Consider the following 26,839-nt stretch of genomic DNA (forward strand, 5'->3'; position numbering starts at 1 on the left):
GTGACAGGTGAGCCACCAACTGCAGGTGAGGCCCTTCAGGAAGGCTGCTTGGGGCTACCCTGGGTACGAGAGGGCAGGGTGCAACACTAGGCTGCAGTGGGAGGGAATGATGCCACAGAGAAGTGGCCCAGCCTTTATTGTCCTGGGCAGGACACAGGCAGTCAAGCCCAGCTGACTCTGAGGTTAGGCCCGAAGGCAGTGGAGCTAGGCTGCTACCTCAGCCAACTAGTAAAGAGAAGAGCAGTGGGACAGATGCCCAAGGAAAGCCAGGGAAGAGGGACTGGGATCCCCATTCAAAGCTGTACCACCAGTGGGGAATTTACAGGCATAAAGTCAAAAGTGGGACTAATCAGAAGGACAAGTCTCTCCAGCTGGTCTGAGTATGAAGAGCTTCCACCGTGGAGGCACTGAAGAATGACCTTTCTGGATGATTCATCCACTTTCTGGGCGGCTTGAAGGTAATTTCTAGCACATGGAAAGGGAGAAGCCTGATTCTGGGAGATACAGGGTTGGGGGTGATGGAAGAGTGCACCAGAGGCATGAAGAGGTCAGAGGACTGAAAGGTGGGGTCAGGGACATGCACACTAGCAGTAGGTCATGCCTGTGGGCTCCATCTGCACTTTTTGTTCAGGGAACAAGTACACAGTGGAGCCCAGGGACCGGCATCTGCTGGGTTCTGAAACACTCTAGGGCCAGCATCTTAGGGTGAGGTGAGCCTGGCGCTGGGTGGGTATTCATTGGGAGAGAAGACTGGGATCCCAGGTTCCCCTTGGAGGTACACACAGATCTCAGTTTTGGTGATAACCCAAAGCTGGAAGCCAAGTTTGAGGACAGTACCCTGCCTGGCACCGGTGTGAGGAGCTCCTGTGGATGCAGAAACATTCTCAGCATCAGAGGTCAGCAGCAAGATTTCCTGCAGATAAATTTTGTTTTTTTTAAAAAAAAGGACACCATAAAATACAAAAATATTAAGCGCACATGGTGCAAAGCGCAAGGACCACCGTAAGGAACCTGGTTCAAGCCCCTGGCTCCCCACCTGCAGGTGAGTTGCTTCACAGGCGGTGAAGCAGGTCTGTAGGTGTCTTTCTCTCCTCTCTGTCTTCTCCTCCTCTCTCCATTTCTCTGTCCTATCCAACAACGACTACATCAATAACAATAACTACAACAACAATAAAAAAACAAGGACAACAAAAGGGAAAATAAATATATTTAAAAATGTATATACATACATGTATATACATATATATATATATATATACATAATGTATATACATACATGTATTTCGCTAAAATAGCATTCATTCCAAAATTCAAGGCAGGCGGACCCAGCCGCCGGTAACCCCACCTGGTCCAGCCCCTCTTCTGCTGCCCTCATCCCGGACCTGGGACAGGGTTCTGAGAACAGAATGGACCCAGCTGGAGGCCAGCACACCACGAGAGCCGGAAGCTAGCTGCTTCCTAGGTGGTGCCGGCGGCCTAGGTGGGAGGAGCCAAAAGCTCCGGGTGGGCTCTGTGGCGGGGGCGGGGCCTCGTCCTTGGGTCATCCAAGCCCCACCCCCGCGCGCGGCTCCGCCTGCGTCAGCTGAGCATAACTCCCAGGAACCTTTGCGCCCGTGGCGGCGCGATTTCGCCGGGACAGCTAAACAAACGGATCGCGCGTGCGGGGCGGAAGTGGGCGGCTGCGGCCAGAGGGGGGGCCGAGCTGCGGCGGGAGCTAGCCGAGCTGGAGGGCTCCGGGGAGAGGAGTTCGGCCAGGGCCCGGGGCCCGGGCGAGCGGGCTGCTGGAGGGTCTACAGTGGCCGCCGCGGCAGCGCCGCCGGGAGAACACGGCGGAGATGGGGCGCCAAGCCGGGTGGGGGCGGGAGCCGGGGCGGGGGCCGGAGCCTCGGCCATGTTCGCAGGGTTGCAGGACCTGGGTGTAGCTAATGGCGAGGACCTGAAGGAGACGCTGACCAACTGCACCGAGCCGCTCAAGGCCATCGAGCAGTTCCAGGTTTGCAGGCCCGTGGAGGCAGGGAACCCGGGAAACTGGACTGTTAACTCCGGGGATGGGCAGCTGGGTAGTTTCCAGTCTCTGCAGTTCAACCCGCGCTGCCCAGCGTCCCGTCCCCCCCCATGCTGGGGGTCGGGAGTACCAGTCCAGATGTGGAGATGTGGCTGCGGTTTCTTTTGTCATCTGAGTAAGCAGAATTGTTTCGGCAGACAGAGAATGGCGTGCTGCTGCCCTCCCTGCAGTCGGCATTGCCTTTCCTGGACCTGCACGGAACTCCTAGGCTGGAGTTCCACCAATCGGTGTTTGACGAATTGCGGGACAAGCTGCTGGAACGCGTGTCAGCCATCGCCTCTGAGGGAAAGGCCGAAGAGAGGTAGGTAGGCAGGTGAGAGGTGCGGTCTGAAACTGATTCAGGGCACTTAACTATCCCCTGGGCTGCATGGCCTTACTCATAAAAGGGACCACCCCTGGAGACTGGAGCCTGTAGCTGTCGTTCTTTTGGGGATAGACAGGTGGCTGCTTCTGAGGGTGTTCCTTTTTTCCAGTATTAAAAAAATATATCAGAGCATTGCTCAGCTCTTGCTTATGGTGATGCTGGGCATTGAATCTGGGACCTTGGAGTTTCAGGCATGAAAGTCTTTTGCATAACCACTATGCTCTCTTCCCAATCCAGAGGAGATTCTTTAGTAGTAGGGGTTTTTTAGGTACAAGAAACTGGAAGACCTCCTAGAGAAGAGCTTCTCTCTGGTGAAGATGCCCTCTCTGCAGCCTGTGGTGATGTGTGTCATGAAACACTTGCCCAAGGTAGAGTGCCCCATTGCTGAACTGTGCTCCTGCTTGGTGGAGACAAAATGTGAGCTTGTCCAGGGCTCAGCATCACTCTAGGGAGCTTTCTTCAGCTGCCTGCCCGTGGAAGGGTATGGCCTCTGCTCTGTCTTCTCCCTGATGGCCACAGAGTCTGAAGCTTGATCTTTGGGGCTGGAGGCAGGGGTGTCTTCTCTGGGAAAGAACTGCTTATGTCAATATAAGGCTTAGGGGATCTGTCACATTTGCCCCTGGTGACTGATTAGGGCTCCAGATGGTCACTACTTTGGGGAACTGAGGCATCTTGACAGGTCTGCGGTCTGGGGAGAGACCCTGGGGCATAGATGCCTCTCATAGGTCACTTGTGGGATCTGGTAGGTTCCTGAAAAGAAACTGAAGCTGGTGATGGCTGACAAGGAGCTGTACAGAGCTTGTGCTGTGGAGGTGAAGCGGCAGATCTGGCAGGACAACCAGGCGCTCTTTGGTGATGAGGTGTCCCCGCTGCTGAAACAGTACATCCTGGAGAAGGAGAGTGCACTCTTTAGCTCCGAGCTCTCTGTTCTGCACAACTTCTTCAGTCCTTCCCCCAAGACAAGGCGCCAGGGAGAGGTGAGACAGAATTGTGTGCTCAGTAAGGCCATGTCTTTAGGGAATGCATGTCCTCACCCCTTGAATGTTCAGTTGATCTGTTCCTAGAATGGTAGGCTGGCAAGTTTTTATTTATTTACACATAGCTGGCAAGTTTTTATTTATTTATTTTTTATTTTATTTATTTTATTTTTGAGAGAGATGCAGAGAGAGAAAGACACAGAGAGAAACACCAGAGCAGTGCTCAGCTCTGGCTTATGGTGGGTGGGGGGATTGAACCTGGGACTTCGAAGCCTCAGGCATTGAGAGTCTCTTTGCATAACCATTATGCTATCTACCCCCTTTATTTATTTTTAATGCTGCACTGGGGCCATATGCATTCCAGATGGCACCACCCAAGTTCGCCTCCTGGTGCCAGCTTACTTGGTCTTTTTTAAAAGAGGGGGAGAGGGACAGAGAAGTGAAATGCTATAGCACCACTCTGGATTTTTTTTTTTTTTTTTTTTTAACCAGAGCACTGTTCAGCTCTGGTTTATGGTGGTACTGGGGATTGAACCTGAGACTTTGGAGCCTCAGGCATGAGAGTCTGTTTGCATAACCATTAAGCTATCTACCCTCCACCCCGTTTTTTTAAATTAATTAATTAATTAATTAATTAATTTTTAAATCTTTACTTATTGGAGAGAGACAGCCAGAAATCAAAAGGGAAGGGGATAATAGGCAGAAAGACAGTGATACCTGCAGCACTGCTTCACCACTCGCAAAGCCTTCCCCCTGCAGGGTCCTTGCGCACTGTAATACGTGCGCTCAACCAGGTGCACCACCACTTGGCCTCACCCCTCCATTGTTTATGGAACACCCAGTACTGTCTGTAATGCTCTGTAGAAGGGCTTTTAGTAAACAATGACGGCTTCCGGGACAGACATGGGGCATCTGGTTAAGTGTTCACATTAAAAATGACAGCTTCTGAAAAGATATTTTCTTTTGGGTACTTAATATTACATCTTTACGCTACACCATTGAATGAATCCAGAACTTCAAGTATGTGTGATATCTGTGATATCATTAAGTGACTTCCCTGGCCCAGTGTTAAGTATTTTATTTGAAGAGAGAGAGAAGAGACACAGCAAGGAGAGACACTGTAGCACCTTTTCACCAGGAGCTCTCCTGGTGGTAGGGTTTGAACCCATGCCCTTTTTCATGCTAAGGTGCATTCTCTCTCTCTCTCTCTCTAATCTTTTAAAAAAATCTATTATTGGACAGAGACAGAAATTCAGAGGAGGGAGAGAAGGTACAGAGAGAGAAAGAGAGACAGACATCTGTAGTACTGCTTCACCACTCATGAAGCTTTCCTCCTACAGGTGGGGACCAGGGGCTTGAACCTGAGTCCTTGAATACAGTAATATGTGCACTTAACCAGGCCACTGCCTGGACCTCTAAGGTGCACTGTCTATTGGGTGAGGAGTTTCTCAACTCCCAAAATTCACATCTTTAATTTGCTGATGTGATATGTTTTTGGTGTGAATTCTTCATTTCCTACTCTTTAGGAAACTGAGTTCAAGACTTCATCTTTGTAGTAAGATTGGCATTGTTCTACACTCAGATTTGGAATGAGTGACACATTTTGAAACTACATGATTGGTTAGCTTCAGACAAACCGTTGGTAGAAGAATAACGTCAGCTAGTAAGTAGAATAAACCTTTCTCGTGTCTTCATTAAAAAACAGTGAGATCAGGGCTGGAAGGTCAAGGCTGAACAGAAATGCCACCACCCAACAGGGAGCCAGTGCTTTGTGAGAGCAACTGAGCGAGACAGACATCTGGAGCCGTCTGAGATGGTGCTGGGTTGTCTCCGTCTGCAGGTAGTGCAGAAGCTGACGCAGATGGTGGGGAAGAACGTGAAATTGTACGACATGGTGCTGCAGTTCCTCCGTACCCTCTTCTTGCGCACACGCAATGTGCACTACTGCACACTGCGTGCCGAGCTGCTCATGTCCCTACACGACCTGGACATAAGCGACATCTGTTCTGTGGACCCGTGTCACAAGGTGCTGTCCCACTTCCCTCTTCTCCCTCACTCCTCCTCGGAGGTGAGCTGGTCCTAGTGCCTGATCTGACTACACAGCCATCTACTGTGTGCCCCCCTGCACCTCTCCTGGCATCCGAGCCAGAGCCAGCTGTCCTTTACCACTCTTTTCTCCCTGCTATCTTCCTCTGTCCAAGCCTTGGTAGGCCCTGAAGCCACTCCTGAATCTAGCCCCCCCCCCCCAAGTCTCCTCTGACATTTTTTCACAGTCCTCTAGCCCTTTCCCATTCCAGAGTTCTCAGATGTCTCACTGATGTGCTCTGGGCCCTGGACGATTTGTTCTTCTCACCATTCCCAGCATGGACATGGGGGTAGGCACTGAGACTGCAGGGCCTCCAGAGAAGCTCCTTTTAGAACAAAGCATGAGTATTGTCTCTTCATGACCTGGCCCTGGAGTGCTCAGGGGCTCAGACTGGTTTGCCTCAGTGCTGCCTGGGTCTGGTACTAAGGTGAGGCAGGCCTCAGTGAGGTTCTTCTTCTTCTAGCGTTTGCCCTTCTTCCGTAGCCAGTCAACAGTGTCAGGTTGAGCCTGATGTAGAGTTCGAGACCTCCTTTGAATCTGTGAGGTACTTCAGTGGGTCACGTACTGGGTGTGATACTGCCTCTGACCACCTGATGGTGCTCCTCTTCTAGTTCACTTGGTGCCTGGATGCCTGCATCAGAGAGCGGTTTGTGGATAGCAAGAGAGCCCGGGAGCTGCAGGGGTTTCTGGATGGAGTAAAAAAGGGGCAAGAACAAGTCCTCGGGTGAGACTCAGCCCCCAGGGTTCTGTCCTAGAGGTGGGAACACTGTCAGTGACTGGGTGTTCCATTTTAAGAGAACTGTGGCATCTCGACCTGTGCTCCTGGAGACAAAGCCTGGCCTGAGTGAGACACTGGGTCTGGCTCAGGTTTGGCTGTGAGCTGAGATAGATCGGAAACCGCATCCTGAGGGCCTGCTGTACCTGGAGGGGTGGGATCTGCTTCCTGTGTGGCCTGGCCATGCAGTAGGCTCTGGTGGGCTCCTCTAACCTCTCTTCCACTCCTTCCTGCCATAAATTCTGCCATTGTGACTAGAGTTAATGAAACTGGGGCAGGCTCTCAGAACTTATTTAATCATGTTATTAAAAAAAAAAACAACAAAACCACTTTTCCACAAGTTTGATGAGTAGAGTAAATTAAAGTTACAAAGTATGAGCTTTTCTCTGTAGAAAGTTTGGTAGGGTTGGTGTGACCTCAGTGGTGGGGGCGTCAGCTGAGGTATCCCAGACTGTGGCTGCCTTTGGTGGGTCTGGAGCTTCCCAAGTTAATGCTGTGGTCGTTGATGTGTACATAGGGATCTGTCCATGATCCTGTGTGACCCCTTTGCCATCAACACCTTGTCACTGAGCACAGTCAGGCACCTACAGGAGCTGGTTGGCCAGGAGACGCTGCCCAGGGTAAGTGGACTTGCGGTCTGTGTGGGTGTGAACTGCTGCTGGGTGAGCACTGCTGAGGCCTCTTTCCCCACAGGACAGCCCTGACCTCCTCCTCCTGCTTCGGCTCTTGGCACTGGGCCAGGGGGCATGGGACATGATTGACAGCCAGGTGTTCAAGGAGCCCAAGATGGTAATGGGGGTTGGGGGTGGGAGGATCATTCCACTGCTTTGCCAAGAGGGGCTGTGGGGTTTGGACACTACATGACTGTGTGTGGGAGACTGCTACCTACTGACTCTTCCTCTGGGATGGGACAGTGGCCCCTGGGTCACAGCTTTTAATATTTTCTGACCATTGAGGCCTTATGCCCATGCAGTTCCACCACTCTGGTCCATTTTTTTTTCTTTTTATTTCATATAGGGAGAGTCAGAAAAAGGAAGAGATTCTGTAACACTGCTTCACCACCTGTGGAGCTTATCCTAGTGTTGGTGCCATGATGCTCCCGTGTGGTGCTGGAGCTTGGACCAGGGAATTTGTTCTCAACAAGGTGCATGTTGTATAGGGCAAGCTGTCTCCTAGGACCCACAAAGCTTTGCTGGAGACTTGTGGCCTGGGAGGCGGCAAAGTCAGAAAAGCGCTGGGTTTCAAGAATGAGGTCCCAGTTTGATCCGCAGTATGAATACGTCAGAGTGGTGTGCTGGTTCTCTTTTCTTCTTGTTTGTGTATATTTGTAAATACAGTTTAAAAAAAACTTTATTTTTATTGGCACCAGAGTCATTGCTGGGGTTCAGTGCCAGCACTGAATCCACTGTTCCCAACAGCCTTTATTTCCCTTCTTTGTCCTTTCTGTTTTATTGGATAGGACAGAGAAACTTAGATGGGAGAGAGAGAGAGAGAGAGAGAGAGAGAGAAAGAAAGACACTTGCAGGGGGCCAGGCAGTGATGTACCCGGTTAAACACACATAGTACTAAGTGTAGGGACCCACACAAGGATTCAGGTTTGAGACTCCACTTCCCACCTGTAGGGGAAAAGCCTCATGAATGGTAAAGCAGGTCTGCAGGTGTCTCTCTCACTCTCTATCTTCCCTCCCCTCTCAATTTCTCTCTGCCATATCTTAGTAAAAAAAAAGACAAAAAAATGGCCATCAGGAGCAGTGGATTTTTAGTGCTGGCACGAAGTCACAGTGATAACCCTGGAGGCAAAAAAAAAAAAAAAAAAAAGACACTTGGCAGACCTGCTTCACTGCTTGTGAAGTGTTCCCCCCTGCACGTAGGGAACAGGGACTCGAACACCAGTCCCTGTACTTGGTAATATGTGCATTTAACTGTGTGTGCCACCACCTGACCCTTAACTTATTTATGTAAATGACAGAGATACAGAGAGACAGTAGAATACTGTTCAGCTCTGGCTTATGGTGGTGCTAGAGAATGAACCTGGGACCTCAAAGTCTCAGGCTTGAGTCTTTGCAGAACCATTATACTGTCTCCCCAGTACTCCCCCCCCCTTTTTTTTTTTTTAAAGAGGCATGCTTTGGGGTAAATGCCCAAGAAGAATGTTCTGGGTATTTTAGTGGACTGGCCACAGAGCAGTACTCCATAAAGATGAGGTTCTGGCAAGGGCTGACTGGGTCAGGTCAGAGGAGTAGACTGAGAAGATCAGGAAGGTCATCTCCAGAGGTGGGCAGCAGGGGCAGGCCTCTAGACTAATGTTAGGCTAGCAGATAAGGAAGCCAGTGCTGGCTCAGTACCCAGGACCTCTCTCACCACAGGAAGTGGAGCTCATCACCAGGTTCCTGCCTATGCTCATGTCTTTTGTGGTGGATGATCACACCTTTAATGTGGACCAGAAGCTTCCGGCTGAGGAGAAGGCCCCCGTTGTGTATCCAAACTCACTTCCAGAGAGTTTCACTAAGTAGGCAAGGACACAGGGGAGGCTTGGCCTGGGCCGTGGGAGGTGTGTGGCCAGTCTTTGGCTGACGGCACATGCGCTCCTGTGCAGATTCCTGCAGGAGCAGCGCATGGCATGTGAGGTGGGGCTGTACTACGTGCTGCACATCACCAAGCAGAGGAACAAGAACGCACTCCTGCGCCTGCTGCCAGGGCTCGGTGAGTTAGTGGCCAGACAACTGCCAGCACTTTAGGTTGACCTGGAGGGGGTTTTGGTATGCAGTGAGAGCCTGGCTGTCCTACCCTGTACCCCAGTGACCAGTGGGGTATGTACTCTTAATGTCCCCAGACATGACATGACTGATCAAGTACCCCTCCCAGGCTGTAATGAGGCTGTTTCCCTCTGGAGCCTTTTAATGCAGCATAGTGAGGAAAGGCCAGTGGGGTACTATAAGCCAGGGAGATGGATGGGGCTAAATGGACCCTCCTGGAAAAGCAAGTTGTAGGTGGAATTAGGTAGAAAGGACTTCTGGGGCACGTACACACACACAACACACACACGCCACCCTTTTACATACCAAATTTTTCCTGCAGTATAGATCTTGGCCACCCCTTGCCAGGTTTGCTCCTAGATCATCGATGTGTCTGCAGCTACTGTTTCTCAACTCTTCTGTATGGAGAGAGCTGTTCTCTGTGGTGTTAATTTATACCTAGCTACCATCTAGGTGAACAGAACACACTCCTATTGCTGTGGAGGGTGGAGGTTACAGTCAGGCTAGGGTAAGACTGCCTTCCTCTGGATCCTTCTAGCCATGAGGTGGCTGAGACTTGGGTCTAGATGTATGGCAAGAGCACAGCTGGGGAGGCCAGGGGTCCTGCTGCAGTGACACCTGCAGATCTTCCTCACAGAGTTGCACTGTTTCTTGGCCTCCCCTGGTGGCTCTGCCTTCCTGAGTTCTTGTTAGCGGTTGTCACTGAAAGTCCCTGGTACAGTCCCCAGGGGTTCCTCTGCTGTCTCATGTCTTCTGTGGTTTAGAGAAGGCAGGTCCTGCCATTGTTCCCATCCTTGGGTGGCACCACTTTTATTTATTTCTCTCTGGTTCTGGTCTCTTCAGGCTTTCTCTCCGAATCAGTTTAGTCCAGTGTGCCTTGGCCACTGGACAAAGCCACATGTGATGGGCTCAGCCCTGATGTTGATCCTCCTTCTGGCTGTTGTTCTGTTATTCCCAAGGCCTGTGGTCTGGGGTGGGGTCTGGGTGTTGGCTTGGCAGCTCACTGGCTGCACTTGATTGCAGTGGAGACCTTCGGTGACCTGGCTTTTGGGGACATCTTCCTCCACCTGCTCACCGGGAATCTGGCACTGCTGGCAGATGAGTTTGCTCTGGAGGACTTCTGTAACAGTCTCTTCGATGGCTTTCTCCTCACTGCCTCCCCGAGGTCCTGTCCTGGGCACCCTGGGTGGAGTGGGACACCCAGGCAGAGTGGGAAAGGGTGGGGCTCTGGGAGACGGTGGGAGGGACCCGCTCAGGTCCTGCCTCTTGGACGTCTTGCAGGAAGGAGAGCGTCCAGAGGCATGCACTGAGGCTCCTTGTCCACCTGCACCACCGTGTAGCCCCATCCAAGCTGGAAGCCCTGCAGAAAGCGCTAGAGCCTACAGGCCAGGTGGGTGTGCCCACCGCCCCACCCCTGATGCTGTCCTGGTAGTTAGGGTTGGAGTAGGGGCTCTGTGTGGCCTGGGTTGCCCCCACATCGTGCACTTGCCCACAGAGTGGAGAGGCTGTGAAGGAGCTGTACTCTCAGCTTGGTGAGAAGCTGGAGCAGCTGGACCAGCGGAAGGCCAGCCCTGCTCCGGCCACAGAGACACCCACCCTGGAGCTGCCCCTACCTGCTGTGCCCGCCCCAGCTGCACTCTGAAACTGTACCCGGGACCACCAAGCCCTGATTGGCCAGAAGTGTCTCCCGGACCTGAGCACCTCTCCTGAAGGGAGACCTTGGGCCTGACCCAGGAGACAGAGGCTACATCCTCACTCTGCCCCAAACTGGGTCCCAGAGCCACCACTGAGATGAACTGGTGGTTCTGCTTGTGGGCCCCTGGTTGGTTTTTGCCCTGAGCCTGCCATAGTCACCGTGGCCCTTACCCCCCATCCACAGATGGGTTCCTGCCCGGTGTGCTGCGTCTCCCACTGTAGCAGATGCAGGACTCAGGATCAGAGAGAGGTCACCTGTGTTCCAGAGGAGGTGGTGGGGCCCAGAGAAGGGACAGGGCTGGCTGTAGGCAGTGTAACACACTTCGGTGCTCCAGGGATTGTTGTATCCCTCAAAGACTTAGGGAGGTTGCTTGGTTGAACCAGGACCCCACAGGCAGCATCCAACACTGGACCTGCTGCCGCCTTGGTACCTGGGACATGGCTCCTTGTTCAACTGCACTCTTAAGGCAGTGTGGACCCTCTTTTGTACATGTGAATCTCACCATGTAAATAAAAGGTGTTTGGTTAATCCAGTGGATGAGTCCTTACCATGGGGTTGGTGGTTGGCTGTGAAACAGGTGAACAGGTACATTTCCATCTTTGGGGGACAGCAGCAACAGGCAGTAACACCAGGTCTCAGGGACCCCCAAGACCTTGCAGGTGTAATGTCACACAGTACTTTCTGCCACTTTGGCAGCAAACTCCCCTCCCCCCAAGGGTCCTGGAAATGGCTCCAAAGCTTGGTTGCTCTGCATGCCCAGACAGATCACTGTCCTTCCAAGTTTAGCTCCCACAAGGCCCAGGCTGAAAGAACACCCCTCTACCCCCCTTCCCACAAGACCTGGGTGGTTTAGCACCACTCCTACACACACACACACACACACCTCATCTGTACTGAGCATGGTCTGCTTCAGTTTGTTTGCTTCTTGAGCTGCAGGGCAGATAGGGAATTCCTAAGATTGTGACCTCTGAGGACTCAAGAGGGGGCTCCTGGAAGTGGTATGAGGCCAACTGGTAGATACTGCCCACCCTCAATTCCCCTACACACGAGGACAGCAGTCCCTGAGGCTGGATCGTCTGTGGGGTGCAGAGACACTTTTCTCAGCTTGGGGAACAAAGGTTTTTGGGGCTTTGGAGACTGGCCAGGTGTGAACAGACAGCTCCATATGTCACTAGGAGGCCTTCAAACCCTAGTGGGAACCACTGGGCAGGTGGAATTAAAGCAGGAAGAGAAGAGAGAGGTCTTTGGCAGTGCCGTGTGGGTAAAGGTGTCAAAGGAAGGCTGGGGTGGGGGGGAATATGGGCAGGAAGTAAGTGCTAGGTGGAGTCTGTGGGTCCAGGGGCACTGCCAGTTAGGGGCATTGAGGGTTGACTGGCCTGGGAAGAGGGGAGAGGCTTCCTTTTTCCCTGACCCCTGCCTTGCCAACAGGCAGCCTGGAGCTCCTTCCAGCTGCCCTATCAGGATCAGGTGCAGGAATGCCCCTCAGTAAAGTGGGGGCTGTGGGGGCCCCAGCTTAGGTCAGCATGGGGGACTTGGGCTGCAGGGCTGAGCAGGTGCTGGCCAACCAGCCAGCCTTGCCCTGTGGTACCTCAACTAGATGAAGTTCTGCCTGTCCAAACCACAACACTGACTCACTTCCTGTGCAGAAACCACTGAGCTTCAGCTGCTCAGCTAGGCAGCTCCCCAGAGACCTGCAGGTGTCACTGTCCCTCCAGGCCTGAGTGACCTAGTGTAGCCCCTGACCTCAGGAACCCTCACCCCAGGAAGTCGCATTTCCTGCTTGCTGAGTCATAGACCCCAGAGTAGGGGGGCAGGGCCTGTTCTCCTTGGGGGTGGGGTGGGAGACCTAAACTGAGCTGACCAAGCTGTCAGTATGGGGGCACTGGGATTCAGGGGGCAGCCATTCCCCTTGAAGAGGGAGAGAGGGTGCTATGTGCATGACAAAGCAGGCTCACTATCCCAGTAAGCAATCTTGTCAGCCCAAGGCCTTTTGTTGTATTTTATTTTTTAAAAAATATTTATTTATTCCCTTTTGTTGCCCTTTAAATTTTTTAAAATTTATTTTCCCTTTTGTTGCCCTTATCTTTTTTTTATTGTTGTTGTGGTTATTATTGTTGTTATTGATGTCATTGTTGTTGGATAGGACAGAGAGAAATGGAGAGAGGAGGGGAAGACAGAGAGGGGGAAGAAAGACAGACACCTGCAGACCTGCTTCACCGCCTGTGAAGCGACTCCCCTGCAGGTGGGGAGCCAGCGGCTCAAACTGGGATTCTTACCTGGTCCTTGGGCTTTGTGCCACCTGCGCTTAACCCACTGCGCTCCTGCCACCAAGGCCTTTTATTTAAGTAAATTCATTTCAAGGTTTTTACTTCCTTTTGACACAAATGCAAATGAGATTGTTTTCATATTTTTTTTCTGCTTGTTCATTCTTTCCATATATAAATGCAACAAATGTAAATTAGTTTATGGCCACTATACCTTCTTTCCCTCCCTCTCTTTTGATAGAGACAAAAACTGAGAAGGAATGAGGAGACAGACAACTTCAACACTGCTTGACTGCTTGACACCCTTTCATTTTTTTAAATCTTTTTTTTTTCTTAGTTTTAAAAAAAATTTTATTTATAAAAAGGAAACACTGACAAAAACCATAGGATTCAAGAGGGGTACAACTCCACACAATGCCTACCACCAGAATCTGTATCCCATTCCCTCCCCTGATAGCCTTCCTACTTTATTATTTTTTTTTACTCTGATTTTTTTTTATTGGGGAATTAATGTTTTACATTCAACAGTAAGTACAATAGTTTGTACATGCATAACATTCCCCAGTTTCCCATATAACAATACAACAACCACTAGGTCCTCCGAATCCTTCTTGGACCTGTATTCTCCCCACCCACCCACCCCCACCCCAGAGTCTTTTACTTTGGTGCGTACGCCAATTCCATTTCAGGATCTACTTGTGTTTTCTGATCTTGTTTTTCAACTTCTGCCTGAGAGTGAGATCATCCCATATTCATCCTTCCGTTTCTGACTTATTTCACTTAACATGATTTTTTTTTTTTCCTCCAGGGTTATTGCTGGGCTCGGTGCCTGCACCATGAATCCACCGCTCCTGGAGGCCATTTTTCCCCCTTTTTGTTGCCCTAGTTGTTGCAGCCTCGTTGCGGTTGTTATTGCCATTGTTGACGTTGCTTTGTTGTTGGATAGGACAGAGAGAAATGGAGAGAGGAGGGGAAGACAGAGAGAGAGGGGAGAGAAAGATAGACACCTGCAGACCTGCTTCACCGCCTCCCCTGCAGCGACTCCCCTGCAGGTGGGGAGCTGGGGGCTCGAACGGGGATCCTTGCCGGTCCCTGCGCTTTGCGCCACGTGCACTTAACCCACTGCGCCACCGCCCGACTCCCCACTTAACATTTTTTTAAGGTCCATCCAAGATCGGCTGAAAAGGGTGAAGTCACCATTTTTTATAGCTGAGTAGTATTCCATTGTGTATATATATCACAACTTGCTCAGCCACTCATCTGTTGTTGGACACCTGGGTTGCTTCCAGGTTTTGACTATTACAAATTGTGCTTCCAAAAACATATGTGTACACAGATCTTTTTGGATGGATGTATTGGGTTCCTTAGGATATATCCCCAGGAGAGGAATTGCAGGATCATAGGGTAGGTCCATTTCTAGCCTTCTGAGAGTTCTCCAGACTGTTCTCCACAGAGGTTGGACCAATTGACATTCCCACCAGCAGTGCAGGAGAGTTCCTTTGACCCCACAACCTCTCCAGCATTTGCTGCTGTTACCTTTTCTGATGTATGACATTCTCACAGGAGTGAAGTGGTATCTCATTGTTGTCTTGATTTGCATTTCTCTGACAATCAGAGACTTGGAGCATTTTTTCTTGTGTTTCTCGGCCTTTTGGATCTCTTCTGTGGTGAATATTCTGTCCATGTCCTCCCCCCATTTTTGGATGGGGTTATTTGTTGTCTTGTTGAGTTTGGCAAGCTCTTTATATATGCTGGTTATTAAACTCTTGTCTGATGTATGGCATGTAAAGATCTTCTCCCATTCTGTGAGGGGTCTCTTGGTTTAGGTAGTGGTTTCTTTTGCTGTGAAGAAGCTTTTCAATTTGATGTAGTCCCATAGGTTTATACTTGCCTTAGTCTTCTTTGTAATTGGATTTATTTCATTGGAAGATGTCTTTGAAATTTATGCGGAGAAGAGTTCTGCCAATATTTTCCTCTAAGTATCTGATAGTTTGTGGTCTAACATCCAAGTCCTTGATCCACTTGGAATTTACTTTTGTATTTGGTTCAGTTTCATTCTTCTGCATGTTTCAACCTATTGTTTCCAACACCATTTGTTGAAGAGACTCTGCTTTCCCCATTTAATAGTCTGGGCCCCTTTGTCAAAGATTAGATGTCCATAGGTGTGGGGAGCTTTCCTACTCTTTATACCTCTGGGAGTATGGACCCAGGGTTATTATGGGATGCAGAAGGTGGAAGGTCTGGCTTCTGTAATTGCTTCCGTGCTGAACCAGGGCACTGATCACCTCTGCCTTATGGTGGTGTGGGGGATTGAACCTGGAACTTCAAAGCCTCAGGCATGAAAATCTCTTTGCATAATCATTATGCTACTTACCCTCCCCACTTGCCCTGGGCAAGTGCTTGCACTAGGAATCCACTGCTCCTGGAGGCCATTTTTCATTTTTCCCCATTTTTGTTGCCCATGTTATTGCTGTTGTTGTTGATGGATAGAACTTCAAAACCCCAGATCAAGAGCCTACTATCTCAAGCACAGGAACAGATTAGCAAACTTGAAGACAGGATAATGAAGCCAGCTTTATCAACAGTTCTACTTTGAAGAAGACTGAAGTCTTTTGAATGGAAATGGCTTAGTTCTCAGATTTGATGGCACTGGATAAAAATCATGCATTGAACGGCCCAGGAGGTGGCAGAGTGAATAAAGCATTGGACTCTCGGACATGAGGTACTGAATTCACTCCCTAGCAGCACAGGGACCAGAGTGATGCTGTTGCTCTTTTTCCTTCTCTCCTATCTCTTACTAATCAATCAATAAAATTAAACACACACACACACACACACACACACACACTGCTTTATTTACCTTTTTTTTCTCCAGAATTGTCTCTGGGACTTGATGTCCACAAAACTACTATATCTGCTGGCTTATTTGTGGTATGTATATGGCGAAACAGAGGAAAACAGGGCAGAGATACATGAAAGAGACACCTCTATCACTGCCCCACCGCTCCTGAATGGTCCATTCTTCGGGTGAGGTCCAGGGATTTGAACCCAGGTCTTTGTGCATGGTGACTTAAGCACTTTTAAAGGGTGAGCCATTAGCTGACCCTTACACAGAAAAATGTAGGTGGTTTTAGAGTTATTACTAGTATAGAATATTTGAAGTAGTAATTACTTTAGTGTGCATCCTATGAGTTGAAAGTACTTGCATTGGGGGCTGGGCGGCGGTGCACCAAGTTGAGTTGTACACATTACTATGTGCAATGGACCAGGTTTAAGCCCCTGCTCCCCACCTGCAAGGGTGATGCTTCACAAGTAGGTAAAACTATCTCCCCTTCCCTTCTCAATATCTGACCTATCAAATAAAAATAGAAAAAACAAAACAAAGCAAAAGGGAGTCGGACGGTAGCACAGCAGGTTAAGCACATAGGGCGCTAAACACAAGGACTGGTGTGAGGATCCTGGTTTGAGCCCCTGGCTCCCCATCTGCAGGGGGGGTCACTTCACAAGCGGTGGAGGAGGTCTGCAGCTATCTTTTTTTCCCCCTCTCTGTCTTCCCCTCTCTTGATTTCTCTCTGTCTTATCCAAAAAACAGTGACATCAATGACAACAGTAATAACCACGACAATGATAAAACAACAAGGGCAGGTCTTTCTACTTGCTAATTAGAGGTGGTGAGTTCTTTGGTAAAGCCAACTAGATTTCTATATGTAACTGGATGACTTGCCTTTGAACCCAGATCTGCAGGGAACTTTTTTGAGTTCTTTTCCTCAACGTTTCCAAGGACCAAAGGATAACAGATGGAATCACTAAGGAGAAGAGACAACTTTCAAGTTCAACAATGAGCCTCCCTGGACCAGGCAATCAAATGGACGTTTTCCTCATGATCCAGCGCAAGAAGACCACCATCTTCACAGATGCCAAGGAAAACAGCACCGTGTTTGAGCTGAAGCGCGTCATTGAGGGCATCCGTAAGCAGCCGCCCAGAGAACAGAAACTGTTTAAGAATGGCCAGCTTCATGAGGACAGTATGACACTATTAGAGTGTGGCTTCACCAGTGAAAATACCCCAGCAGAAGCCCCAGCTCTACTGAGACTGGCCTTTCTGGCAGACGAAATATCAGCCCATATCAGCTGATCAGGAAGCCACACCAATAAATAAGCAAAGTAGCGTGAGGACCAGCATGCTGCCCTCATGCTTCAGCAATACAAGATTTGTGGGAGGGGGTGTTACCTGGAGGTGGCTCAGTGGGTGGATGCTCTGGTTCATTCTCTCATGTGTTAACTGGTAAATAAAAATTGCACTCTGGGAGCAGGCACAGTCAAAACAAAAACAAAAACAGTGCCGACAAAAGGTTAAAAAAAAATGGCTTCCAGGGGGCAGTCAGGCAGTAGCACAGTGGGTTAGGCTCACGTGGCGTGAAGCGCAAGGACTGGTGTAAGGATCCCGGTTCAAGCCCCTGGCTCCCCACCTGCAGGGGAGTCAGGTGAAGTAGGTCAGCAGGTGTCTGTCTTTCTCTCTGTCCTATCCAACAATGACATCAACAACAACAACAATAATAACTATAACAACAATAAAACAACAAGGGCAACAAATATATATATTTTAAATAATAATAATAAAAAGGCTTCCAGGAACAGTGGATTCATGGTGCAGGCACCAAGCCCCATAGATAACCCTGGAGGCAAAAAAAAAAAAAAATTGGGAGCAGTAGATTTGTTGTGTAAGTACCAAACCCCAGTGATAACCATGGTGGCAATAAAAAATATTCAAGTAGAATTGCAATAATTTTTAATTAAAAAAAATACAAAAATGTATTAGGTTAAGATAGTGAAGTTTGGGTTGCTGCTTGGCAAAAGACAGTATGGGGGAAATTTGAAATTGAAGATAGAACATTCGGACACTAGAAATCTCTGAGATTAATACAATTCCAGGGAAGATTTCACTTTTTCAAAAAGTTTGACAATGATGGAACTCAAGCAAAGACCTCCAGAGAGTCTGGTACTAAGGACTTAGAGTTAAAGTTACTAGAAAGTTGACTGGAGTTTGCTGAAAGGCTGAGGGGGTTGGAAAGGACAGAGAAGGGTGGGGGCTATGCAGAGAGGGGACCAGATTCAGCCCCCCCACCCCACGGTGACCTCCATTGCCTGCAGGCCCTTGTGACAAGGTCACAGGTCTGTGATGGGGCCTGGCTTGGATAATGCACTTGCTTTATGTGTACACAAACCCAGGTTTGAGCTCAGACCCAATTATACTGAGAGAAGCTTAAGTATTGTGGCCTCTCTTTTTTTTTTTTTCTTCCTTTCTTTTTTTTTTACTTCCAGGGTTATTGCTGGGCCTTAGTGCCTGCACTACGAATCCACTGCTCCTGGAGGCCTTTTTTTTTTTTCCATTTTATCGGATAGGACAGAGAGAAATTGACAGGGAGAATGATAGACACCTTCAGACCTGCTTCACCTTTTGTGAGGCATCCCCCCTGTAGATGGGGAGCTAGGGGCTTGAACCCGGATCCTTGCATGTGTCCTTCTGTTTAGTATTAAGTGTGCTTAACTGGGTGCTGGCAAACGCTAGAAGAAGAAGAACTGGGTGCTTAACTGCTCTTTCTTCTTTTTTCTTTTTCTTTTTTTTTTTTTGCCTCCCGCTGCTGGGGCTCAGTGCTGGCATTACGAATCTGGTGGCCATTAAAAAATTTTTTTTTTTCATTTGATAGGATGGAAATTGAGAGGAGGAAGGGAAGATAGAAATAGGTAGAGAGGGGAGTCGAGCGGTAGCGCAGCGGGTTAAGTGCATGTGGCACAAAGCACAAGGACTGGCGTAAGGATCTCGGTTCAAGCCCTTGGCTCACCACCTGCAGGGGAGTCGCTTCACAGGCAGTGAAGCAGGTCTGCAGGTGTCTGTCTTTCTCGCCCCCTGTCTGTCTTCCCCTTCTCTCCATTTCTCTCTGTCCTATCCAACAATGACAATAATAATAACTACAATAATAAAACAAAAAAGGGCAACAAAAGGGAATAAATAAATATTTTTTTAAAAGGACATGAATAGGACAACTGTTTAGTACAAATATTCTTTTTATAAATTATTATCTATGACCACCTGTGGCCAGTAGTTTTGTATTCTTTAAGTTAGCTCCTTGCAATGCTTGCTAATCTTCCAGCAGATACCCTCACTCTTTTCCCCCTTTCCTTATTTAGGCAATGGGGAGATTGTGAGCTCTAAAGTCCAGCCCAGGGGTGGAGAAGACAGTTCTGCATCAGGTATGAAAGATGGGAAAAGGCTGGGGGGGGGGGGTTGCTGGTTGCTGCTTCCAGACAGACACTGTTGGAGGCATGCCCTTTTGCAAAAGAGTAAATGCCTTGCTTCAACTCCTTATTTTTTGCCTTGATAAGTAATTTTAATGGGATGTCATTTACAACAGTTTGTTTTAAGATTTTATTTATTAATGAGAAAGGAGGAGAGAGAAAAATAGCAAGACATCACTATGGTACTTATGCTGGAGATTGAACTCAGGACCTCATGCTTAAAAGTCCTATTATTTATCTACTGTGTCACTTCCAGGACCACAGGATGATCAGTCAGTCTGTATGATCTCATTCAAAGGTCTCTGTGTGAGTTTGTGTGTCAGAGATCTCTGTGTGGGTCTCTACCCTGGGAGTGGGTATATGGACAGATCTGTCTACAAGGAGGAAACTGAGGCCTGTGCTCCCATCTCATCTCTCTGGGCTCCTTGTCCCTCATGTGAGACCCTCACAGGCCTGAAGGACAGGCTGTCGCCACTGTCAGACCCACGCCGATCCATGGGAGAGTGACTCTGCCCAGATCTGGCCCAGTGACCCTACATGTGGCACAAAGAGGATCAGCCCCAGCTGCACTGTGACAGTTTTGTGTGAGGCTTGGTGACTCCCTAGGTGCAGGGAGGGAAGCAGGAGGGTGGGTGCCCACACTGCCCTCAGCTTCCACCTGTGACTCTGTTCCCCTGGCGCAATCAGAACCCACAGCCCCTGAGCTGCCCTCTTCCCCAGAAGAGAACAGACTGTGGCCAACATTTTGTGTGAACACACATATATTCTGGGAGGCGGTGGTGTGGGCAGGGTGTGGGAGGAGGCAGCTCGCCCTAAGGGGAGAGCAGCCCATCTGTCTGCACGCAGGGGATGACTCTCGTGCAAAAGTGGTCACAAAAGGGGAGGTGGGAGAAGAGAGCTCCAAAAGAACAGAATAGGAATATTTTTGAGGGTGACAGGTGCCTGGCCAACTGAGGTGGGGGGGAGGGGACAGCAAAAGGGATGTCCTGAGACCCACGTATCCTGTGACTACTGTGGGCACATCTGGGGACTCCCCGGTCCTGGGCACAAAGCCCGGTCTCAGGTCCCCATGGTGCTGAGAGATCAGCTGTGGCCGTGGAGGGTGGCTTGGTGTCTTGAGTGGCTGCCACTGGGGATCTTGCTTTGCTTGTCATTGCAGAACAGCTTGTGGGAGCAGAATGGCCCCTGCTGAGGCCCCCGCCGTTCTTGGTGGCACCATGGGAGTGTAAGTTTGGGAGAGTGGCGGTGGAGGGCCACCTGCTGCTCCAGATAGTGGCCCACAGCAGATGTGAGTGCCTCTGCCTGGGCACAGCCCTCTGGCCCCAAGGGGCTGTGGCTCTGTGAGTGGTGGTTCTGGGGAGCGGTGGGAACAGGCTGGGCTGTGTAGGGGGACTCCTCAGGCTCTCTGCCTTGCTCAGGTGCCATGTGCTCGAGCTGCCTGGTCTTCCTAGGCGGGAGGCTCTCTGGGGGCTCGTGGTCCTGGCTGAGCAGGAGGGCACAGGACCTGCCTGCTGGGAGCTGGCGGCTCCTCTCTGAGGCAGGCCAGCTCCTCTTTCTGGCAGTTGAGATTTGATGTCTTGCCCTGCTCTTGGGCTGTGCTCTGCGCAGGGGCTGCCCGAACTCCTGCTGCCTCTGTCTGCAGCCTGCCCTGCCTGTGGGTTCCAGGTGGCCTTCCCAGCCAGGGACCTCCCTGACCTGGACTGCGTCATTGTCCTCTTCATCCCAGGCAGATTGTGGCCCTGAGTGGAGCTCCAGTCCTGCTCCCCTCTGGGCAGACTGTGCTGGGTACAGTTTCTGCTTGCTGGGAGCCATGCCTGGTGTAGAACTTGGCTGCAGGCCATCTTCCAGGGCCTCAGGCCCCTTTGCCCTATGCCAGAACCGCCCCACGAAGCATGGGGCGGTCTCTGCAGGTGGCCGGGTCCCCTGTCCAGTCAGAGGTACCACTGAGGAACCCTGGCGCAGCACCCACGGGGACTCTTTCGTGAAGGTGTCCTGTGGGTCCCCTTGCCCAGCTGATGAGGCTGGGAAGGCACTGTCCTTGTTGGGGGCTTGAGGTGACATGCGTGTGTTCACCCTTCCTCCTAGCTGGTCTGGAGGAGCTTCTGCCAAGCACCTGGTTGAGGAGGCTTTTGAGTGGGATCTCGATGCCAGGCAAGGAGTGCCGGGGTGCACAGGCCCTTCCCTTGGTGGAAGGGCCAGGAGCTGAGGCCCAGGAGCCCTGAAGCACCTGAGGGGCTTGAGGAGTTTGAGGGGCAAGTGCCACCTGTGCCTCACCCACAGCCTGGTGACATGCTTCTCCAGCACCTGGCACGTATGCGTGGTGAGCACAGAGCACTGCAGGGGTGTGAGCGTGCAGGGCTCCAGGCCCTTGGAGGAGAGGATGCTTCTGGCCTGCTGGCCTGCAACCGACTGTGCACGAAGGGCCACGGCCATGCTGGTGGTAGAGCTGGATCCTGGAACATTCCCTGGGAGCTGCCCCTCCTCTGTGGGCTCCACCTTCCTGCCCTCAAGGGCCCACAGACTCTGTCCTGGAAGCTGCTTCTGGTGGCCCCTTGCCCAGGGCCTCTTGAGCCTCCCTGAGGTCCTCTTCCAGGTTGCTTGTGGCACCTGCAGCCGGAGGCTGGCTGCCCTGCTCTGGAGGCCTTTCACCACCTGCCCCACACTCTGCCCCACACCCTGGCCCAGGGCCTTCTCAAAGGAGTGCAGGGGTGGGGCCCTGGTCCCCATCTTCTGTGCTTCCTGGCCACTCTGGCCCTGGGATACAGAAGGCTGGGAGGGAACCCTCCTGGTCCGGGCCTCCCTGGAGCCTGGGAGCTGAGGCCGATGGCCCCTCAGGTCTATGGAGAACAGCAACCTGTGGGGCATGTCTGCCGGCAGGGCAGAGGGCTCTGTCTTGTGGCACGGGGCCCCAGAGCCCCCCAGAGTCTTCAGAGGTGGAGGCGGTGGGGAGGCTGGAAGGGCTCTGGGAGTTGGTGGGGCTCTTGTCTGGGGCTGCAGCAGAGTGTGTGTTGGCAGCAAGATGTTGTTCATGGCTGGAGCCCAGAGCTGGGGCTGGGTTGCAGGACTGGGCTCAGGCTGATGCTCTGCCAGGGCCGAGGCTGCTCCCCTGGGCACCGGCTCCTGCTTGGGCAGTGTCCCAGAGAGCTGGTTGAAATGCAGCTCCTGGGGGGGCTGCTCGTGGGGGGAGCCTGACAGCAGCCTGACAGCAGCCACCAGGGACTCACTGTGCAGCTTGGGGTGTCCCCAGAAGAGCTGCCGGCACTGCTGTGTGGGGGGGGACCTTGCAATCTCCGGGGACATAGGCTGGATCTGGCCCGGTGGCTCCTCTGAGTTGCCTTTCCTGTCCCAGCAGCACTGGTCCCCCCCGGCGTCCTGCTGGTCACCTGGGCACTTTGGTATGGCCAGAGTCTGCCAGCGCCCAGGGCTGTCCACCCACACTCTCAGCTCTGCCTTCCTGCTGAGCAGCAGATCCAGCACCTTCTGAACTTCTGTGCTTAGCCAGGGCCGGCCCCCAGCATGGGCCTGCTGGGGTGCGGGGTTTCTCCAGAAGGGGAGGCCTGGGGGTGGTTGGGACAGGGGCCTTTGCTGGGCCTCGGCCTGGGCAAGGGTCAGGGTTTGGGCTGTCACCCGCCACAAGGATGGGGCGGACACAGGCTGTTGGGACCGGCCCTGGCCTGAGAGGATTCTGCTGGCAGCAGCTGGCAGCAAGGTGTGTGGAGGGGACCCCTTAGGGCTGGGATCCTTCTGGGGAGACCCGAGGTCCGAGACAGAGCGAGTCCAGCTGGAGGCTGAGGACTGGGGTGCAGAGATCTCTGTGAGGTTGTCAGGAGAGGTGTCTGTGTCAGGGGGCACCAGAGGGTCCAGAGGCAAAGGTGCAGGGCCTGGATCAGGGCCATTCAGGGAGGGTAGTGAGCAGACAGACACTGAGAAAGAGGCTGGGTGGGGCAGAAGAGGCAAGGCCAGAGGGACTGGGTGCTTGCTGAGAGGAGTGGTGTTGGCTGCTGGTATCGCTGTAGGAGAGACACAGGCTTCCCTGGACCCAAGGTACCTGCCAGGCTCAGCTCTGTGCCCTGGAGGTGGGTCCTGCTCTGGGAGCTGCTGGTGGCTGCTCTCCTGCAGCTGCTTCCCCAGGAGGCTGTGGGAGGAGGTGAAGCTGAGAGCAGCCTCAGAGCAGGAGGCTGCTGGCTGTCAGGGGGTCCTGGGCTGTCACCTGCATGGCCCCTGCTGACCTCACAGTGCTCTGGGCAGCCCCTGCCTCCTCCACCATGTCCCAGCCCTCCCCACCCCATTCAGCCCAGGCTGCCATCAGCCTTGGGGCCTGGGACCCAAGTCTGGAGTCTGGAGTCTGGAGACCGGGACACAGGGACACTTTACCTTTGCAGACATGCATCCAGGTCCCTGAGGTCATTCAGCACTTGCAGGCAGGCTCTACCAGCTGCAAAGCAGGACAGGGAAATCCTGGAGGCTGGGGCAGGGTCTCTCTGGAGCCTAAGTGCCTGGGTCTCCAGGACCCATCTTGAGGGGACCCCAGCGTGAACCCCTCAGCCATGCCCAAGGTCACAGCGTCTCTGACAGTGGTGTCAGAATTTAAAACTCCTTTCACGTCTCTTCCCCTGAGACTCAGAGGCCTCAAGTGGGGAGAAAGGGCAGGCCCACCTCCCAGAGCAACTCAGGGAGGGAAAGGCCTATCCTTGTGGTCTAGGCTCCCTGCCCCGATCTGTGCACTGTGGGCCCTGGAGGCACAACCCTGCTGGCTGGCAGCCCCTGCTCTTGACCCTCCCTTGAGTCTGAGCAGGGATTGGGGAAATGTTGGCTCTGCCTCCCTGCAGCCTCCTGGGGCTCTGTCCTGAGGGAGGGCTTGTTCCTGAGATCCTCAAGTCAGGCAGCTCAACTCAGGAGCAGAAAGTGGGGAGATTCTGGCACAGACTGACTGGCTGAAGCTCACCTTTCAAAAGTACCCTCCTCCTCTGGTTCCTCCTCCTTGGCCTGGGCTCCTTCTGAAGCTGAAGGGCAGAACACACAGGGTGGGTCTACACCAGCTGCCCAGTGCATGTCACCCACCCATCGTGCCATTGGCACTTTCTCTCCTGTGACTCAGTTCAAGGTAGATCAGGTCTATTCTGTGTTCTTCTAGGAAAGTGGTGGGTAATCTTTGCTGCCAGGGCCATTTGAATAGTTATAGTGTCACTGTGGGCCATAGCAGTAATTATCCTGGGGCCAGGCAGTGGCACACCTGGTGAAGCACTCACATTACAGTGAGCAAGGACCCAGGCTCAAGTCCCTGGTCCCCATCTGCAGGGAGAAAGCTTCGCAAGTGGTGAAGCAGCACTGCAGGTGCCTCTCTGTCTTTCTCCCTCTCTATCTCCTCAGCCTCTCTCAATTTCTTTCTGTCTCTATCCAATAACAAATAAATAATTAATAAAAAAGTAGTTATCCTAATAGCTCAAAGTTGCTATGAATAGAGCCCCTAGTTTAACTGAATTTTGAACTCTGCCATGATGCTTTTGGTGGGCCTGAACAAATTATTATTTCAGGGGTGGAAGTTGCCTCTCTTGTTCTGTAATAACACATAGATGGATCTTGCTTACTCTGACATTTGTCAAGAATCTTTATGTCCTCGGGACACACTCCTTTGAGGTAGAGGTATGTGGAACCGTTACCTCAGTTAACATATATAATCTTGTAAGTCAATAAAAATCGGTAATAAAAACTTTTTAAACACAATTCAAAAAGAATCTTCTATGTCCTCAGTCTGGTGGTCCTGCTAACACCTACTTGAGTAGGACATGCTTCCCAGGGCCAGGTCTCCATGTGGGCTTCTCAGAGCCTCAAGACCAAGGTGTCCCCGTCAGTACCCACAGAGGAAAGGGTCAGTACCCACAGAAGAAAGGCTGCTCAGACACCTGCCACAGGAAGGTCCCTGGGACCCAGTGCTGGTGGTCTTGACTCCCACAGAGATCTCTACTCTCAGTTGTCCAGTCCTAATCATTGTCAGCCATTTGGGACTCTGCCCTTGACTTTCTATGCTAGGACACCCAATGGGAGAGCTTCTAGAAACACACATTCTAGAGTCCACTCTCACTCTGAAGCCTAATCTGAGGTCTCTTCAGAAGGATGGGAGTCTGCATCTTCCTGAGGAGAAACCTTCTATTGCATAGTATTGCCTCCCAGGCTTCAGTCTACTTGGTTCTAGAAAATGTAAATAGTGGTGGAAAAGAAGAGCCAATCTTGTGCTGATGGCTTTGGGGCAAAGGTTTCTTACCTTCCAGAGTTGGGCCATGGCACAGAGGGTTAAGCGCATGTGGCGCCAAGTGCAAGGACCGGCGTAATGATCCCGGTTTGAGCCCCCAGCTCCCCACCTGTAGGGGAGTCGCTTCACAAGCGGTGAAGCAGGTCTGCAGGTGTCTGTATTTCTCCCTCTCTCTGTCTCCCCCTCCTCTCTCCATTTCTCTCTGTCCTATCCAACAATGATGACATCAACAATAACAACAATATAATTACAACACAAAAAAGGGCAACAAAAGGGAAACTAAATAAATAATAATAAAGATATCTTACCTTCTTGAAGCTTGTAGGTTTAGTGGGTGGTGGTGGGGATGTGTTGCTTTGAAAAAAGCTAGTGAAGAAGTGGAAGAGCCCCACTCCACACAGCAGGGAGAAGATGTTGCCAATGACCCAGGAGATGGGCCATAGGCTCAACCAAGTCTTAATCACTCTTGTCAGAGGAGAGAGGAAATTCTCCATCATCTGACAGCTACAACTGCCCTTGGGCAACTGAGCTGTGGGCTTAAAACTGGGCATTAAACCCCCAGGCCCCATCACAGAGCTCTGACCTTGTCACAAGGGCCCGCAGGTAATGAAGGTCACAGTGGGGGGGAGGCTGAACCTGGTCCCCTCCCTGCACAGCCCCCATCCCTCTGTCCTTTCCTATCTCCTCAGCCTTTTAGGAGATTCTGGTCAGCTCTCTAGTAACTTCATCTGGAATTCAGTTCCTCTGTGATCTCTAAATGTGCTTCAAGTATTTGACCTTTCAGGAATGTGCTGATTCCTTCTATTTAACATTTTTTTTTAAGTATTTTTATTTATTATTATTTTTATTTTTGAAGGAGATGCAGAGAGAGAAAGACACATAGAGAAACACCGGAGCCCTGCTCAGCTCTGACTTATGGTGGTGTGGGGGATTGAACCTGGGACTTCAGACCCTCAGCTATGAGAGTCTCTTTGCATAACCATGCTGTTACCCTCGCTCTTCAATTTTTTTTCCAATTTTTAAATTATCTTTATTTATTTATTGGATAGAGATAGTCAGAAATGGAGAGGGGAGAGAGAGAGAGACACCTGTAGCCCTGCTTCACTACTCGTGATGTCTTCCCCCTGCAGGTGGGGCCTGAGGGCTCGAACCAGGGTCCTTGGGCACTGTACCATGTGCACTCAATCAGGTGCACCACCACCTGGCCCCCAATTTGTTTTAAATCTCAGTGATTTTTACTTTTAGGATGCCCTTTTTCCAGCTCTTACATAACACCATAATTTGTTTTACATAGCTATAACATACACCT

General features: G+C 51.2%; 2 protein-coding genes across 2 annotated transcripts; both read left to right on the top strand.

The window, feature by feature from the left end:
• The first annotated feature begins 1,668 nt into the window (after window positions 1-1,668).
• NELFB (negative elongation factor complex member B) lies at window positions 1,669-11,247 on the top strand. The gene is made up of 13 exons (XM_007521500.3): window positions 1,669-1,993; window positions 2,203-2,366; window positions 2,698-2,797; window positions 3,176-3,406; window positions 5,247-5,432; window positions 6,104-6,216; window positions 6,785-6,887; window positions 6,961-7,056; window positions 8,634-8,776; window positions 8,864-8,970; window positions 10,047-10,188; window positions 10,305-10,413; window positions 10,519-11,247. Exons 1-13 carry the CDS (start codon window positions 1,892-1,894, stop codon window positions 10,663-10,665), a joined length of 1,743 nt encoding a protein of 580 aa, XP_007521562.1. The 5' UTR covers window positions 1,669-1,891; the 3' UTR covers window positions 10,666-11,247.
• Window positions 11,248-16,687: 5,440 nt separating this feature from the next.
• LOC132540725 (elongin-B-like) lies at window positions 16,688-17,388 on the top strand. Its single transcript, XM_060198924.1, has one exon. The coding sequence runs from the start codon at window positions 16,822-16,824 to the stop codon at window positions 17,116-17,118; it is 297 nt and encodes a 98-aa protein (XP_060054907.1). The 5' UTR covers window positions 16,688-16,821; the 3' UTR covers window positions 17,119-17,388.
• Window positions 17,389-26,839: the final 9,451 nt, after the last annotated feature.

The sequence above is a fragment of the Erinaceus europaeus genome, chromosome 10 (genome assembly GCF_950295315.1).
Source record: "Erinaceus europaeus chromosome 10, mEriEur2.1, whole genome shotgun sequence".
NCBI classification, from domain to species: Eukaryota; Metazoa; Chordata; class Mammalia; order Eulipotyphla; family Erinaceidae; genus Erinaceus; species Erinaceus europaeus.